This window comes from Carcharhinus amblyrhynchos, chromosome 10 (genome assembly GCF_965287045.1).
Source record: "Carcharhinus amblyrhynchos chromosome 10, sCarAmb.v2.hapA, whole genome shotgun sequence".
Classification (NCBI taxonomy): domain Eukaryota; kingdom Metazoa; phylum Chordata; class Chondrichthyes; order Carcharhiniformes; family Carcharhinidae; genus Carcharhinus; species Carcharhinus amblyrhynchos.
The window spans coordinates 80,086,472-80,105,275 of record NC_137333.1 but is presented as its reverse complement, the minus strand read 5'-3'; the positions used below and the strand labels follow the sequence as shown (position 1 = coordinate 80,105,275).

Here is an 18,804-nt window from a genome sequence, read left to right as displayed (position 1 = left end):
TGGTTCTGCTTAAATTGTCATGTTGTCCAGTAGGAGAGAGGAAATGTGTCAGTGAGTGTGATGCAATGTGTTTGGATGATGTGGCTGTTATGGTTGAATAGTTGGCAGTGTGCGCAAGCTGTGAGGTGGGAGTATGAATATTAGGTATGTGCTGTGATAGAGAATGTTGGTAGGTGAATTATTGTGTTGTTGTCAGTTGGGCAGTGAGACTCATGTACAGCTGGTACGTTATGGCATTTAAAGATGATTCATTGATCCTGACCAGCTGTTGAGGTCATTGAATTCCTTGTGGCAATGCAATCAGGTTCTCAAGGCTAGATCTTTGGCATTGACTGCTACAGCTTTCTGGTTCAATTCTTTTCTTAAAGTTTGTCATTTCGGCCTCTTGGCTTCCTTGGTAAATAACATCTCTCCTCCTCGACACCGCCTCGATTAGGGCCCCCAGTACAGTATTGAAAAATCATTTGCAATGGCTTCCAGAATCCAAAATGTGTCCCCTTTTTAAAAAAGTTCAAGCTGACTTTCAGTGGTGCAGCAGAAAATGGTGGAAAATCTCAACAGGTCTGACAGCATTCATGGAGACCAGACTCAAAACATTAGCTCTGTCCTCTCTCAACAGATGCTGTCAGACCTGCTGAGATTTTCCAGCATTTTCTGTTTTTGTTTCAGATTCCAGCATCTGCAATATTTTGCTTTTATTTAAGTAGTGCAGGTTACTTTAAACTTGTGCTAGCAGCCGGCATCATCCACCAGTTGTGTGCCTCCTGCTCAGGTGTACAGTTATTAAATAGCACACTTAACTCTGATTGCACAGCTATGATTGTAGTGAGTAGTCAGCACAAAAGTTTGCAAGCTGACTGAATTCTCTAATGTCATACTGCTGCCAGCAAGAACAGAGAATTTGGTGCTCAGACAAATCTCCATTTATTGCAGCGGGGGATCGGAGAATTCCAACCTATGTCAGGACCATCAGATATGAGTTAATGACCACCACTACACTCATTTTCAGGTTTTCACAAATTTGACTGCCAGAAATTTTAGAAAATAGAGAAAGGAAAATAAAGTGAGTTTTTAATGTTTGCAAATGGGTGGAATTTAATGTTCCTGATGCAGCCTCTGCCCACCATTTGGAGAGCCAATGGGAAACATAAGAACATAAGAAATAGGAGCAGGAGTAGGCCATCTAGCCCTTCGAGCCTGCCCCGCCATCCAATAAGATCATGGCTGATCTGAAGTGGATCAGTTCCACTTTCCCGCTCTCTCCCCATAACCCCTAATTCCCTTGTCTATCAAAAACGTATCTACCCGTGACTTAAATATATTTTGCGAGGTAGCCTCCACCACTTCAACGGGTAGAGAATTCCAGAGATTCACCACCCTTTGAGTGAAGAAGTTCCTCCTCAATTCCGATCTACACTGCACCGCCCCTTACCTTGAGGCTGTGCCCTCTAGTTCTGCTATCCTTTCTAAGCGGGAAGAATCTCTCTACCTCTACTCTATCCATCCCCTTCATTATCTTATACGTCTCTATAAGATCCCCCCCTCAGCCTTCTAAACTCCAACGAGTACAGACCCAGTCTATTTAGTCTCTCTTCATAGTCCAACCCCCTCATCTCCAGTATCAGCCTAGTGAACCTCCTCTGCACTCCCTCCAAGGCCAATATATCCTTCCGCAAGTGCGGCCTCACCAGTACCCTGTACAGTTGCAACAAGACTCCCCTACTTTTATATTCTAACTCCCTCGCTATAAAGGCCAACATTCCATTTGCCTTCTTGATCACGAGCTGCACCTGCAGACTGGGTTTTTGCAACTCATGCACAAGGACCCCCAGGTACCTCTGCACCGTAGCATGCTGCTGCTTTGCACCTTTTAAATAATAATCCTTCTACTGTTATTTCTGCCAAAGTGGATAACCTCACACTTGCCAACATTATACTCCATCTGCCAGATCCTCGCCCACTCGCTCAGCCTATCCAGATCCCTCTGCAGACTTTCCACACCCTCCACGCAACTTGCTTTTCCACTCATCTTCATGAAACCTAACAGCTAGCCTTGAAAACAGCTGCCCAGAAAGATTTAGGGGCTTTAGATCAGTTTCTCAACTATTTTCCTTCTGAGGGACATTCCTGTGTTCTAAAAATCCTGAGGGTTCCCTATAACACAGCACAAATATTTTACCTGTACAAAAAAAGTTATACAATTAAACATGTATTTATTATTCTGTTTTTTTTCTTGAATGTAAAACCTGCTGCTGATACTGAGCAACTATTCTGTAAAGACATAGGGGTGTGTTCGACAAGGACACAAGCATGTCATGGTCAATGTTCATACTGGTTCAGTATTTTGTTTTCATTAATATTATTGCTGAAAATGTCAATTAACTCTTTGGTAGCTTTGATGGAGAAAAGGGTGGCATTTTAGCTTCAGTATTCTCACCATAATGGCTTGTAATTCATGGGTATCAACCATCGTGTTCCATCATGATTCACAAAATAAGTATTGCATTTTTTTGTGTAAATAATAAAAAAGAGGAGTATAAAAATAGGAGTAAGCTATTTAGTCGCTCACCTCAAATGCATATTTGATTAAGTTCAAAGTCAATGAGCTGAGTTTTTATGGCCCCATGGAGATGGATTGGAGACAGAGGGACTGGGAAAGTAACAAGAAACCCCATCAGGACGGCTTTGTGATCTGTCCCATCTCCAGGCGACTATCCGAGTTTCAGGCTATCATGGGAACAAGTAGCCCACTGCACAGAGTTGGACAGATACTAAAGTAAATTAAGGCCCTAATCAAGGACCACTTCCCCCCTGCCCCCCACCCTCCACCCATGCACTGCAACTTTCCTGGCATCACCCAGACCTATCGCTATGTTGGGTGTCCAACAATGCTGTAGAGGCAACCTCTCACCAGAAGGTTGGTAGGTCCTGGGTGAATGAAATAATTGGTAGTATCACGGAGTTGCAATGCTCACAGGAGCCAGGAGTCACTGCAGACACCCTTCTGGAGGCATAAAACCCTCCTTCCTAAAGCCCCTCACGGTATCTTTACATATTTTGTGCCACTGAAGAGGGACACCTTCACGAGCACACCAAAAATCTTCCTTTTCTCCAGTAATACTCACCTCCCCTAGCAGAGCTGGCATCTGAACGTTGCTCAAGGCAATCCTTTTGAGGCTGACACTTGGTTTGCCCTGCTGAGCTCAATTGGACAGTTAATATAGAGGTCAATGAGGAGGCTGGCTCACATAGTGGCTCAGCTGAGTACGTTGGGTCTATGCACAGGCTCAGAACTTGCATATTGTGCTGTTGTAAGGGTCCTACACCCATGAGCAAAATCATCCCAATATAGCTGCTCCCTCGCCACTGTCTCTGGAATGGGCTGACAAGGAAGGACACACCTTTCACAAAGCTGATCAAATTGCTTCTTCAACAGAAACAAAAACAGAAAGGAAAGCATTTATTGTTTTAAAAGATTATGTTGGAATTATTAGTGCAAGTTTCTTTTGCAGGTACAAACAAATATTCTTTGCAACCTTATCCAACTTTGCCCTCCCTCACAGTACAGTAACACTTTCACTATGTAGCTTTAATTTGAAAAATAATCGGAATTTTATATCTTTCAGACTGACATGGGCAAGAAGCTTTACATGTTCAACTTTCCTTCTCACTCAGATTCCAATATAAATTAGCAACAGTGGTCTATCATTTCACACTCATGCCTTCTCAAATTCTTATTGGACCAGCTCACCTTTTCTGTGAATGAGGGTTGAGGAGAGTAGCAAGAGGAGTGTGTTAGCAAGGGAACTGAGATAGTGGCAAATTAGAAGGTCAGGAGAGGGAAGCAATGCATGGGCAGGAAGCGGCCTGCAAGGAGATAAATGGAAAGAGATGGTATGTTATTAAGAATTAGTAATTTGGTAAAAGTTGTTAAGTTAGTAAGAGGATTTCTGGGCCAGTTAGGTTTAAGGCAGTCAAAAGATTTTTGATTACAGGTTAGGAATATAACCCACCCTGATTGCATGCATTCTGAAGGAAAAGTGAGTTTTAAGCAGCATGTTTTCATTTAGCACAGCGGTCTCCAAACTTTTCAGTATGAGGGCCATATCATATACTTTACACATTTTCGCAAGCCAAAGAAAATAATTAGTCTTATAAATGAATGAATAAAATTTAGTTGCTGCGGGTCGAATGTGGCCCGCAGGCCATAGTTTGGAGACCCCTGATTTAGCACATTATCTTTAGGGGCAGCACAGTGGCACAATGGTTAGCACTGCTATCTCACAGTGCCAGGGATCCAAGTCCGATTCCCGGCTTGGGTCACTGTCTGTGTGGAGTTTGCACGTTCTCCCTGTGTCTGCATGGGGTTCCTCCAGGTGCTCTGGTTTCCTCCAGGTGCCCCTTAGTGTCAGGGGGATGAACTAGGGTAAATGCATTGCGTTATGGGGATACAGGGGCAAGAGTGGTATCATGGGATTAACCAAGTTGCCTTTGCAGAGAATATACATGGATGTGGTGGGCTGAATGGCCTTCTTCTATTTTGTAGCCTTTGTATGATGCCAAGATGAGTCACAAAGGTGTAATCAGACAAAACCCACACCCATTCAAAGAAGGAGGATTAATAACTCTGACCTAAAGCTAGGTCAAGGAGGTGGGTTTTAAGCAGGATCTTAAAAGTAAGTTAGAAATTTCAGAGTGGAAGCCTGAAGTCTTGGGCGGAGTGATAGATTACAAGAAACCAGAATACAAAGAATGGAGAGATCTGGGGTATTTGCAGCACATTACGGAGTTAGAGATACACAAAGATTCAATAATAAATTTGAGACACCAAAGAAATGAAGACAATTTAAGTCAAAAAGGATAGGAACGATGGGTGAGACAAACTTCATGTGGGATAAGCTACACATGGCAACTGGTCCAAAGTTTAAAGCATGCCATACTGAAGGCTGGCAAAGGATACATAGTAACAATTCTTAAGGTGATCAGGATAAAAATCAACAAGAGATGGGGAAGGTTCGAAGCAGGCAATGTTTTATGATGGAACCAGTCCTTGTGATGGAGAAGATATGGGTGTAGAAGCCCAGTTCAGGGTCAAATGGTATACTGATGTTACAAACAATCACATTCAACCAAGGCAGGGCTTGGGAAAAGATTACAGTATCAGTGGCAAAGGTATGGAGATCATGACAGGGGCCGAAAATGATGTTTTAGTCTTCCCAATATTTACTAGAAGAAAATTGAAACCAAGTCCAAGTTTGGAATTGGAATCCTCCCATGCCCCTGCTGGTGGGTTTAATGGTAGATGGGGATTTTGGATGGGGGAGAAGGGAATAGAATTTGGCAGGAGTCCAAAAATTGGTTTTATACCAGTGTGAATTTCCCATGGGATTTTCCATGATGTCCATGATGGTGGATCGGGACACCTGCTGGAGACTGATGTGAAACTTATTTACATCCTGCTAAGGTTCAACTGGAATGTTCCCCACACATCCAATTCTCCATGAAGCCAGAGGGAAAACACACTGATCTAGAACCTCTGGAACAACGTGACATGTTGAAGTTGGGACTCACTTGAACAATGCCTGGGACTGCCTCCAGTGTTTGGGATGGAGCTGCCAGCAATCCCGGACCCCGGAACACCATAGCAGTGTGTGGTGGAAGTCCAACTTCCAGCATCAGGGTGTTCCTGGTGATCAATCTCCTTTTCTAGGAGGTTTGCCTTATTCCTTCAATGATGGATCTGTGATATTAGGTACCTTTTCAATATGACACCGAGACATGATGGTGACACAAATGCCATCTTGCCTGCCCTGCCATTGAATATGGTACTAATTCCCTGGTGCATAACTGATGAGGTGGGGGCTGGAAGATATGATGTGGTTTCCTGCTGACCTCCACAGTGGGAAACAGTCCCCATTCCTACCCTCATCACAAACCTACTTGCAGATGAGAAAATTTTGTCCTGTATGTCAGACAACATACTGACATCATAAAACTTATGCTGTGGTCAAGAGAAGTGGCGAAGTGTTACTGATTGGAAAACGGCTAATGTTACGCCGCTGTTTAAAAAAGGTAGCAGGCAGGTAGCAGGAATTATAGGCCGGTTAGTTTCATGTCTGTTGTTGGAAAAATGCTTGAATCCGTCATCAAAGAAGAAATAGCGAGGCACCTTTAGAAGAATTGTTTGATAGAGCAGACGCAGCACTGATTCGTTAAGGGGAAGTCGTGTCTGACGAATTTATTGGAATTCTATGAGGATGTGACTAGTGTGGCATACAGAGGGGAACCGGTGGATGTGGTGTTTCTCGATTTTCAAAAGGCATTTGACAAGGTGCCGCACAAAAGGTTGCTTCAGAAGGTTAGGGGGCACGGAGTTGGGGGTAAGGTGTTAGCGTGGATAGAGGATTGGTTGTCTAATAGGAGGCAGAGAGTTGGTATCAATGGGTGCTATTCCGATTGGCGGTTGGTGACAAGTGGAGTGCCGCGGGGATCGGTGCTGGGGCCTCAACTATTTACCATTTATATAGATGATCTGGAGGAGGGGGCTGAGTGTAGGGTGTCGAAATTTGCTGATGACACGAAGATAAGTGGAAAAGCAAATTGTGCGGAGGGTGTGGAAAGTCTGCAGAGGGATCTAGATAGGCTGAACAAGTAGGCGAGGACCTGGCAGATGGAGTATAATGTTAGCAAGTGTGATGTTATCCACTTTGGCAGGAATAATAGTAGGAGGGATTACTATTTAAAGGGCCAAAAGCTGCAGCATGCTACGGTGCAGAGGGACTTGGGGGTCCTTGTGCATGAGTCGCAAAAACCCAGTCTGCAGGTGCAGCAAGTGATCAAGAAGGCGAATGGGATGCTGGCCTTTATAGTGAGGGGGATAGAATATAAAAGCAGGGAGGTCTTGCTGCAACTGTACAAGGCACTAGTGAGGCCGCAGCTGGAGTACTGTGTGCAGTTTTGGTCGCCGCACTTGCGCAAGGATATTTTGGCCTTGGAGGGAGTGCAGAGGAGGTTCACTAGGCTGATACTGGAGATGAGGGGGTTGGACTATGAAGAGAGGCTGAATAGACTGGGTCTGTACTCATTAGAGTTTAGAAGGATGAGGGGGGATCTTATAGAGACGTATAAGATAATGAAGGGGATGGATAGTATAGTGGTAGACAGATTCTTCCCGCTCAGAAAGGACAGCAGGACTGGAGGGCACAGCCTCAAGATAAGGGGGGAGCAGTTTAGAACGGAGTTGAGGAGGAACTTCTTCACTCAAAGGGTGGTGAATCTCTGGGATTCTCTGCCCGTTGAAGTCGTGGAGGCTACCTCGCTAAATATATTTAAGACACAGGTAGATAGGTTTTTGGTAGGCAAGGGAATTAAGGGTTATGGGGAGAAGGTGGGAAAGTGGAACTGATCCACTTCAGATCAGCCATGATCTTATTGAATGGCGGGGCAGGCTCGAAGGGCTAGATGGCCTACTCCTGCTCCTATTTCTTATGTTCTTATGATAGCATTGGTGCATCAGTGTGCATGTGTCATCTGATGTCTGTCTTTAGGGGACAACATCCAAACTGGGAAGAGAAAGGAGCTAAGGTAAGTTACTGGCAGACTCAAAAGCAGCTTAATTTGTTTTTGTTACAAATACAGTTCAATAAACTATTGTTCAAGTGAAATCATGAAATGGTTGGCCAAAATATTCTTTTCTGTTGGTAAACTGTCAGTTCACCATGATTATTTAAAGCCTAAAATCCTGGAATTCTACTGAACAACTCTATAAGAGTACCATCAGCACATGGTCAGCCACAGTTCAACAAGACAGCTCAACATCACTACCTTCTCAAGGACAAACTAAGAGCAGATAATAAATGGTGACCTTGCCAATGTGGCACACATTCCAAGATTGTTTTTTTAATAAAACATTCACCATTTCTAATACAGTGAGAAAAAGATAGAACTAGAACAGAGCAGAAATACTTTCTGGCTGTCAGTAGAAAGAATATATTGAATATGTTTTATTTGAACAGTCTTTCAGTACATCAGCTACATATTTGAATGATTCTTCAATTGATGATTCTTACAGGAACTGCCAGATGGAGATATCTTCCAGTGGACAGATTCCATGACTTTACTGATGAGGAAACTTGACCAACTGAACCTGGACATTGAGGATGCACTTAGTGCCAGTCCCTCTCCTGCCAGCACTCCTGCCACCAAGAGACAGGAAGGACATCAACAACCAGTAAGTGATCTTTAATGTCCTGCTTTTCCTGTTTCATTTGTTCAACAAACTTCAAGAACAACAATAAACTGAACAGCAGAAAAGGGTAGCATTGACAAAAGTCCAGTCCAATGTGGTGTAAAACAAAAATGAATTGGATGCAAATGTTGGAAATCTTAAATGAAAACAAGTAAATTACGGAAGCAAATGCCAAATCAGGTACAGTTCTGACAAAAGGCTATCCCTGCAACATTAACTTGTTACTTCTCTCTAGAGATGTTTGCCTGGCTTTGTTGAAACTATTTATTTGCTATGAATGTTTCACCTTAGTTTATTGAGCTGCTGCTCAGTGCATTTTATTACTGTTTTGACTGTATTGATGACAGACGGAAGTAATCTGCTCAGTGGACTTAATTAGTGTTATACTAAAAATAAAACAAATACTTTCTCATTAATTCTCAGCAATCAATATGCACTCAACTGTACTTAATCCTAAGTGCCTAGGCCCATTTAACTCTAGGTGGGTTTTGGACAGGTGGGTAATGAAATGAGTTGTAACTATGTTATTTTTATCTTGCTCATTATGCATTTTGCTTATGTACCTGTTGACAAACATTTTAAAATTAAAGAGACTGCAAAATTCTTTTCATTTTTGTTGCTGATAATGCCTGATTGTGTATGTGTGGTGCTGGATTTGATAGGTTATTACATGTTATTGGATGGAGGCAGCTCATTGTCACACACAGATTGCCTCGTGGTAAATTGAGTTTACCAAATCTGCACTCAACTTAAATGCTGGGTGTTATCCTAAAACTGCCAACTCTGGCATGAAATAGTGATTTCAAACAGTGGCATTGGAAAGTCACTGACCTGGTGAATAAATTCATAGGCTGGAATTTTCCAGCCATTTTCATCAGCAGGATCTTCCAGTCTTGCCAACGATGAACCGGAGCCATGGGTTTCCCAGCAGCGGGAGATACATAGAATGGGAATCAGAAGATCCTGCCACCAGCCAATCGTAGGCCACCTTCACTGTCGCAAAATGTGCCGCAGGGGTGCAGAAGATCCTGCCCATGATTTGTCATGAAGGTCTCTGATGAAACTGTGATTATAGGGATGAAGCTGATTAGTGGGGCAATTTAAAATGACTGTAGGTTAGAAAAAAAATTCAATAATATTAATGCACTTCATGTGCAGTGATTTACATAATAACTTCCAGCTTAACCTTTGGCCTTGCCTTTTCCAGCCAAGCTATAAAGCTGCTTGCATTTTGCTAAATAGAAAAGTAGTTGAGTAATTCATCCAAGATTAAAGGTCAACTCTATTAATCTTGCATCTTAACTTCAATTTAACAACCGAGGTTCACTATTCAAACTTATTTTGAAATATGAATAATAGACTCACTAAGCCCGATTTTACCATCGCATTGCACTCGCTTTTGGGCACAAAAACTTGGTAAAGTCGGGTGTGAGGTGAGTAGCACAATCCGTGCCTGCCTCTGCGCCAGTTTCCCCTTTACCAATGCCGGAAAATGGCCACAATCGGGACTGTGCCCAAAACAGGCACGATGGCCATTTAAATGTATTTGCATGTATTTAAATTGACTTAATGGGCTGCATGCCAAACTTTACTGGCACGTCCCTTTACCACCACGTTTGCCCATCCAGAATCAGCGTGAAACAGATATGCTCCACGTCGGTCTGATTTGGGTGCTCCAGTTAGTGAAGAGGTACGTGCTAGCATCCAACGGCTCTCTACTTGAGATAGAACATAGAACACTACAGCACAAACAGGCCCTTCGGCCCAGAAGTTGCGCCGATCACATCAATACCTACCAATCCATAGACCTATCTATAACCCCCAATCCCATTAAATCCCATATACTCATCCAGAAGTCTTTTAAAAGACCCCAGCGAGTTCGCCTCCACCACCACTGATGGCAGCCGATTCCATTCACTCACCACCCTCTGAGTGAAAAACTTACCCCTAACATCACCTCTGTACTTGCTTCCCTGCACCTTAAATCTGTGTCCTCTCGTGGCGACCATTTCAACCCGGGGAAATAGCCTCTGAGAATCCATCCTATCTATTCCTGTCAACATTTTATAAACCTCTATCAGGTCGCCTCTCAACCTACACCTCTCCAGGGAGAAGAGTCCCAGCTCCCTCAACCTATCTTCATAAGGCATGCCTCCCAATCCAGGCAACATCCTTGTAAATCTCCTCTGCACCCTTTCAATAGCTTCCACATCCTTCCTATAGTGAGGCGACCAGAACTGCGCACGGTACTCCAAGTGGGGCCTGACAAGGGACTTATAAAGTTGAAGCATTACCTCCCGACTCCTAAACTCAATCCCTCGATTAATGAAGGCCAGTACACCATACGCCTTCTTGACCACATCCTCCACCTGCAAGGCCGATTTAAGAGTCCTGTGGACCCGGACCCCAAGATCCTTCTGCTCTTCAACACTGCTAAGACTCCTGCCCTTGATAGTGTACTCATTCATCCCATTGGTCCTGCCAAAATGGACCACTACACATTTATCTGCGTTGAAGTCCATCTGCCACTTCTCCGCCCAGTCTTGCATCCTATTTATGTCCTGCTGAAACTTCTGACATCCTTCCAGACCATCCTCAACACCACCGACCTTCATGTCATCGGCGAACTTACTAACCCATCCCTCCACTTCCTCATCCAGGTCATTTATGAAAATGACAAACAGCAAGGGTCCTAGAACAGATCCCTGGGGCACTCCACTGGTGACCGACCTCCATACAGAAAAAGACCCATCCACAACCACTCTCTGCCTTCTGCAGGTAAGCCAGTTCTGGATCCACAAGGCCAAAGCCCCTTGGATCCCATGTCCTCTCACCTTCTCAAGAAATCTTGCATGGGGGACCTTATCAAACGCCTTGCTGAAGTCCATGTACACCACGTCCACTGCTCTTCCTTCGTCAATGTGTTCAGTCACATTTTCAAAGAACTCAACTAGGCTCGTAAGGCATGACCTGCCCTTGACAAAACCATGCTGACTATTTCTGATCATGCTAAACCTCTCCAAATGCTTATAAATCTTGTCCCTCAGAAGCCTCTCCATCAGCTTACCAACTACTGAGGTCAGACTCACCGGTCAGTAATTTCCCGGGCTATCCCAGTTCCCTTTCTTGAAAATAGGAACCACATCCGCAATCCTCCAATCCTCCAGAACCTCTCCCATCTCCATTGACGACGCAAAGATCATTGCCAGGGGCTCTGCAATCACTTCCCTCACCTCCCACAGTAACCTGGGGTACATCCCATCTGGTCCCGGCGACTTGTCTATCTTGATAGAATTTAAAAGTTCTAACACATCCTCCTCCTTAATGTCCACATACTCAATCTTTTCCATCTGCTGCAAACCTGTAGCAAAATCTCCCAGATCAGTTTCCACCGTGAATACTGAGGCAAAGTACTCATTAAGCACCTCTGCCATTTCTTCCGGTTCCACACAGACTTTTCCCCCTTCACCTTTTATAGGTCCTATCCCTTCTCTTCTCATCCTTTTACTTTTCACATATTTGTAGAAGGCCTGGGGATTCTCCTTAATCTTACCCGCCAAGGCCTTCTCATGACCCCTTCTGGCTCTCCTAATTTCCCTTTTAAGCTCCTTTCTACAATCCTTATACTCCTCTAAATCCTTAACATCTCCTAGCTCCCTGAACCTTTTATACACCTTCCTTTTCTTCCTGACTAGGTTCACCACAGCTTTCGTGCACCACGGTTCCCGCGACCTACCAAAACCTCCTTGTCTCATCGGAACGTTGTCGTGCAGAGCTCCAGACAAACATTCCTTGAATATCCGCCACCTTCCTTCTGTACTTTTCCCCAAGAATGCCTCCTTCCAGTTTATTTGCCCAATTAACTGCCTGACGTCTTCGTATTTCCCCTTACTCCAGACAAACACCTTCCTAGCCTGCCTGATCCTATCTCGTTCCAATGCAATTGTGAAGGAGATAGAATTATGATCACCATTCCCAAGAAGCTCTCCTACCGAGAGATCCGTCACCTGTCCTGGTTCATTTGCCAGTACCAGGTCAAGTACAGCCTCTCCTCTCGTAGGCTTATCCACGTACTGTGTCAGGAAACCTTCCTGAACACACCTAACAAACTCCTCCCCATCCAAACCCCTTACCCTTGGGATAGTCCAATCGATGTTTGGGAAATTGAAGTCTCCCATCACGACAACTCTGTTATTTCTACATCTCCTCTAGGATCTGTTTCCCTATCTGCACCTCAACTTCCCTGTCACTATTGGGTGGCCTATAGAATACACCCAGCAAAGTTATCGACCCTTTGCTGCTCCTAACTTCCACCCACAGAGACTCCGTAGACAGTCCCTCCACGGCATCCTCCTTCTCTGCAGCCATGACACTGTCCCTGATCAACAGTGCCACTCCACCACCTCTTTTGCCTCCCTCCCTGTCCTTCCTGAAGCATCTGAATCCTGGCACCTGAAGTACCCAGTCCTGTCCCTGAGACATCCAAGTCTCCGTAATGGCCACCACATCACATTCCCAAGCAGCAATCCATGCCCTAAGCTCATCTACCTTATTTACTACACTCCTTATAGGTGAGATAGGTGGGGGGAGAGGGAGGGTGGGCGGGGGAAGGTGAGTCTGCTGCCACTCTGCTTGAGATTGGTGGGGAGGGGGTAAGGGGGATCCACTGCCACTCTGCCTGAGATCAGTGGAGGAGAACGGAGTTTGCCGCCACTTTGCCTGAGACCAGTGGGGAGGAAGGTGGATCCACTGCCACTCTGCCTGAGATCACTGAAAGGCAAGGGGGGTCCGCTGCCACTCTGCCTGAGATCAGTGGTGGGGGCGGGGGGGGGGGGGGGGGGGCGGTGGATCATTCTGCCTGAGATCAGTGGAAAGGAAGGAGGGTGGGAGGGTGGGGGGATAAAGGGGTTAGTAATGTCGTGGGCATGGGGCAATGTCTGTGCGGGCCAGGGAGAGACATTATCTGACCCAAGAGGAATGTGGCAGGGGAGCAGCATTCGATCATTATTTTTCTACGCATGTGCAATTGGAGGCACTGATCAAATCTGCATGGTTTCAGGCCTGTTAAGCCCAGCCCACAAGCTTATGCAGTGAGATTCGGACTCGCTGATATTTTTGCAGGAAGAGGGCATATGGAGGCACCTGAGAACGGGTCTAAAAGTCAGATCTGAAATTCTCCCAGTTTCAAGTCTGCCCAGTACTTAGAATCAAAATGGTAAAATAGGGCCCAGTATTTTTCAGTGCTATATACTTCCTTAATGAAATATTATTATGTTGATAGACATTGGTACAATACCTCACCATTATGTATCAATAACCTGCAGTATATTTTAGATCCAATATTGGGCAAGCTAACTGGCACTTCCATCACTGTTTGCTGAGGATTTTGTTTTTCTCATGGGATCTGAGTGTTACTGCCAGTGCCAGCAAATGTTTACCCATTCTGAAATGCACTTCAGAAGGTAGTGGTAAGACACTACCTTAATCTACTTAATCTGCTGCAGCATAAGTGGTGTAGTCACACCCATGATACAAAAGGAATTCTAGAATTTTGACCAAACAACAGTATAGGAACAACAGTGTAATTCCAAGATGGATGTGAGACTTGGAGGAGTTGCAGATAGTGGTGTTCCTTTTACATCTGCTGCCCTTGTTCTGCTAGGTGATGGCAGGTAACAATTGAAGGTTTAGGAGGCGCTATTGAAGGAGGCTCTGTGCTGGTAGGGATGGATTAAATGAGTGGATGGGGTGTTGATCAAACAGATTACTTTGCCCTAAATGGCATTAAGCATTTTGGGTGCTGTTGGAGTCTTACTGATCCAAGCAAGTAGAGAGCATTCTGTTACACCCCTGACTTGTGCTATGCATATGGGTAGGCTTTAGGAAATCAGGAGGTGAGTTACTCACTATAGAGTTCCCATTTTCTGATCTGCTTTTGTAGTCTTGGTATTTATGTGGCTGATCAAGTTATGTTGCTGGTCAATGGCAATTTCCAGGTGGTGGATTCAGCAAAGGTGATGCCTTTGAGCATCAATGGGAGATGGCTATATTTTCTCTTGATCAGGATGGGCCTTGTCTGGCATTTGTGGGCCATTTATCAGCCCAAAACTTGAATGTTATCCAAATCCAACTGCACATAGAGATGGACTGCCTCAGTATCTGAGGAGTCGTGAATGGTGCTGAACATTGCGCAATCATCAGCAAACACCCCCACTTCTGATCTTATGATGCATGGAAGGTCATTGATGTAGCAGTTGATGATAGTTCAATCTAGGACGGCACCTAAAGAATTCCTGCAGCATTGCCCTGGGGCGGACATGAATGGCGCACAGTGTACACAATCTCTCCCTTTGTGCTAGGTAGGACTCCAGCAAATGAAAAAGCTTCCCCTGTTTCCCATTTATTTTAATTTTACTTCTAATTGGTGCACACTCTATTAAATGTGATCTTGATGTCAAGGGCAGTCACTCTCTCTTCTCACCTTTAGTATTCAGCTCCTTTATCTATAGTTGAACCAAGACTATCTCAGGTCAGGAGCCAAGTGGTCCGGGCAGAAATCAAACTGAGCCTTGGTGAGCAGGTCATTGGTGAGTAAGTGCCACTTGGTAGCACTTTTGGCAACACCTTCAATCACTTTGTTGAGGATTGAGAGTAGGCTGCTTTGGCAGTGTTTGATCTAACTGGATTTGGCTTGCTTTTTGTAGAAAGGACACTTCCAAGCAAGTTCTCATATTGTTGGTAGATACCAATATTATGGCTGTATGGGAACAGTTTGGCTAAAGGCACAGCTCACTCTGGAGCACAAGTAGTTAGGATCATAGCTGGGCTGTTGTCAAAGACTATAGCTTTTGCTGTATCCAGGATGTTCAACCATTTATGAGAATGGTCATCATCAGACATTTTGATTCCAGATTTTTTGAGATGTAGTGGGATTCAAACCCACATCCCCAGATCTTGTCTTGGGTCTCGAGATTACTAGTCGAGTGACAATCCCACGATGCCACCATCTTCCCACATATTCAAGTGCACAATCCCTTAAAAGGACAAATGTTGGAATTCGGACACACTTCAAAGAGTCTATATCAACTTCTAGCTCTCATTGAAACAGTCAAACAGAAGGCACCCTACCCTGATAATGAATGGTTGTGAAATCAATGATGCAACACTAATACAACAGTAAAGGAATAATACATCAGCAGTCAGACTGAAGTAGCAAGCAATAATTTTTTACAAAAATGTTTTACAAAATACAAAGATATGTTTTCAAATATTTAAAGGGCTTGACTTTTAAATGCATTGTCAGCTTTACAGCTCCATTTGATAGATCCATTTGACAGTTTTGATGGTGGATTTTGGCAGATCTGCTGACAGTTCTAATAAGCTTGACAATAAAGAGTTTATGCATTTTTGCTCACACTTATGACTAATTTTAATACTTTCAAAGGGCATCTGACCTACCCCAATGAGCACCAGACTTCCACCAAAAGGCACCCTCTTCCCAAATAATGTCCTGGGACCAGAGCCAAACAGATACCCTGGCTATCAAATGAATCCACCATGTTGAGACCTACTCTTAACTGGTCTAATCTACACAATCCTGGCCAACAAAGCCCCACCTGAGTAGAGTCAGCTGATGGGTTAAATGGAATGGAACATGACCCACCCCACTAAAATAGGAAGTGCCATGTTTGGGGATGGAACTTTTGATTTTCAGGCATTTCCACTATTTTCCTCAAGATGAGGAACCTCTTCATCATGGCAAAAATACGGGTTTAATTCTCAGGTTAGGCTCTGATTCCAGATGTCAATTTAGTACTGGTGCAAAGTTAGAATTGCTCCTAGTGTTCAGAGTTTGCTTTTCAAATATGCTTTCAGCACTTACACAGCAAACTGTTGTAATCTGGTAGGGAAGAAATAACTTTTGAAGGAATATTGAATGAATGTTTTAAAAAGTCCATGGGGCAGGAGCAAGGGAATAGTACTAATTGAATAGTTCTTTCAAAGAGCCAACAAAGGCACAGTGGATCAGATGGCCACCTCCTGTGCTATGTGATTCTGTGATTCATGAGACGACATTGGACTGACATGCAACAGCAGTACATACATGTATCATTTGTTAAAATCGCAATGAATGTTGTTTTACTTTCTATAGACATTAGCTAATTGGAAAAATACATTTCAGGTGTGATTAACTTTACAGATATTTGACTATGTTGTGCTTTGTAAACTTACATTGCTGATTCTTCAATAGTTTTAGATTTGGAAATCACCAGAGGGGGGAAACAATGGTAAAAGGTCAGCACAATATGTACACAAATGTCCATGTTTCTAGTTGTCAATAGCTCTTAGAACATTAACCAAATCTTGAAAATGAATCACATTTGAAATATGGGCCATGATTCTCCCAAAAGCACTGAATTGGTGGGAAAACTGTCCTCGATCCCGTCTGTTTTGTCAGGTCAACTTCTCACCCAAATCTCCCCACTCTGTGTGCACTGCAGAGGTCCCAACTATGAATCCCATTAAAAACCCAGGGGGGTGGGGCCTATTCGTACCAGGGTTTGATAGTTCTGGAAACCTGCACATGTGCAGTGGCCCCAATCTGTCAGATTCCCCGTTTGCTGGCCAGCTCAATGACTAGCCAGCCCGGGACCCCCGCAGTGCTGCCCCTCCAGCCTCCCCCATGGCCCGATCAGGGCCCCCACAACAATTTGTGGGCCAGCCATGACCGATCCTCCCCCTGCCCTGGAGTGCCCTGATGTCGAGCTCACTCCTCCCATCAGTGGTGATCCCCCCCACCCCAGCAGATCCCCCCTGCTGACCCTTCCCCCAGGTTCAGATCCCCCCAGGAAGCAGGCCCCCCAGCGGACCACACCCCCTGTCTGCCTCAATCTCTCCCCTCCCTCCGTCTCAGACTGATCACCATGCAGAGTGGCAGCAGGAGTCCTTACCCCCAATGATCATCCCTATGCCCCACCCACAATACACCCTTTCCCTTTGACACTGCCTGGTCATGGGTACTTTTCCCCTTGGGCAGTGCCAGGGGCACGGGCTGACACTGCAGAGTCCCATGCCCAGGGGGCACCACCCCCCACCTCCTGACCCCCTGGGCCCTGGTTGCCCCTCCTTCACTCCGGTGGGGTCTTCTTCTAATTCCCTCCATGTGGGGGGATACTATAAATCCCGCCAGAGTGAAATACTCCTGGTGGGGTGGTAGATTCAATCAGGAGCAGTAAGTTCCCAATAATAACATTTAAAAGACATTTAAAACATATTAAAAACAGATTCAAATTATTTATCTGCCTTCCCGCCGGTTTCCATCATGGTCTAGCCTGCGACTATTCACCGGCTCTGGAAGATGTGCATGCATTCCTGGTGCATGCACATATCCTGGAACAAGGCCCGTGATGTATATCTCCCACCCCGACCCACCAGAAAAAGTGCGGGTAGGATGGGAAAAACGCGGCCATGATTGTTTTACAGATTAATTCTTCAGAGGGAATTGTATCCAATTTTAGCAAGTTTGAGTTAGTCATTATCTCAGCAAATAAAAGTAAATCATTCTCTTGTGCACTGATCTACACAAAATGAATGAGAAATTATTATGCTAGTTTTTCCCATTTGTAGATTTCCTTATTTCTCCATTGATCCCATGAAAGGAAGTTTAGTAATAGCAGAAAGTCAATGAAGCTATGTTGGGCTGCTCTTGACAAACATTATCAATCTTCCAGAGTAATTTCTTATTCAGAATGCTCTGCAGAGTAATTTCAGCAATTTCTTTCCTGCATTATTAAAGATTATAATTTCTAATGGAATATTTTCATTACATGCCGATAATAGGTTCTCGTCTTACGTTGGAAATATAGAACATATTTAATTGTATTTATGTGTAATTGGCTAGATGGAGCACTTGGTTCTTTGTGGTAGTGTGTCATTAATCTGAGTGCACTCAACTGACAATCATGGAAATGCACTTTCTGTACAGCAGCAATGAATTAGATGGAAACATGTGACCATTCTCAAAAGAAATGATGCATATTAGTCACGTACAATCAGCTAAAAGAATATATTTGAGCAGTAATTTTTAATAAATTTATTCATGACAAGCAATAATAAATTTACCACTAAATGATAGTTTACTTGAATCCAGTTTGAGTTATAAATTCTCAATAAAGAAAAATAAGGAAGAGAGAAAGGAATTGAGTTAGCGCTATTATCCCACCTGATTTTACATACTACCCTCCCCTGCCACACCTGCCAGACCACTCCTGGGATGGGCATAAAGTTCCATCCATCGTCACTGCTATCACTTTGGAAATGAGGCAGTCAAGTTTCACACAGCAATGGGATAATGACCAGATAATGTGAGCATCCAGGAATGATTGATTATTAACTATTCTTCCGTATCGATAGAAAATAGTCATTGGTACAAAATACCCATTGTATTTACATTTTAAACTTCCTACCACTAACCTGCTAATTGTTTCACAGCTTTTAAGGCCACATTTTCAAAGCAGCTACAATAAAAGAAAATTTTCAAGTTCTGGAACATGCAT

At 44.1% G+C, this 18,804-nt stretch overlaps 1 protein-coding gene across 1 annotated transcript in view; it reads left to right on the top strand.

Annotated features, from left to right (window-relative positions):
* LOC145349105 (stAR-related lipid transfer protein 13-like) overlaps positions 1 to 18,804 on the top strand; it is a 370,169-nt gene that overhangs the window by 54,026 nt on the left and 297,339 nt on the right. The window contains exons 2-3 of the mRNA XM_080197456.1: positions 7,548 to 7,584; positions 8,072 to 8,230. Of these exons, the coding sequence (XP_080053582.1) occupies positions 8,111 to 8,230 (120 nt within the window). The 5' untranslated portion in view covers positions 7,548 to 7,584; positions 8,072 to 8,110. The remainder of the gene's footprint in view (positions 1 to 7,547; positions 7,585 to 8,071; positions 8,231 to 18,804) is intronic.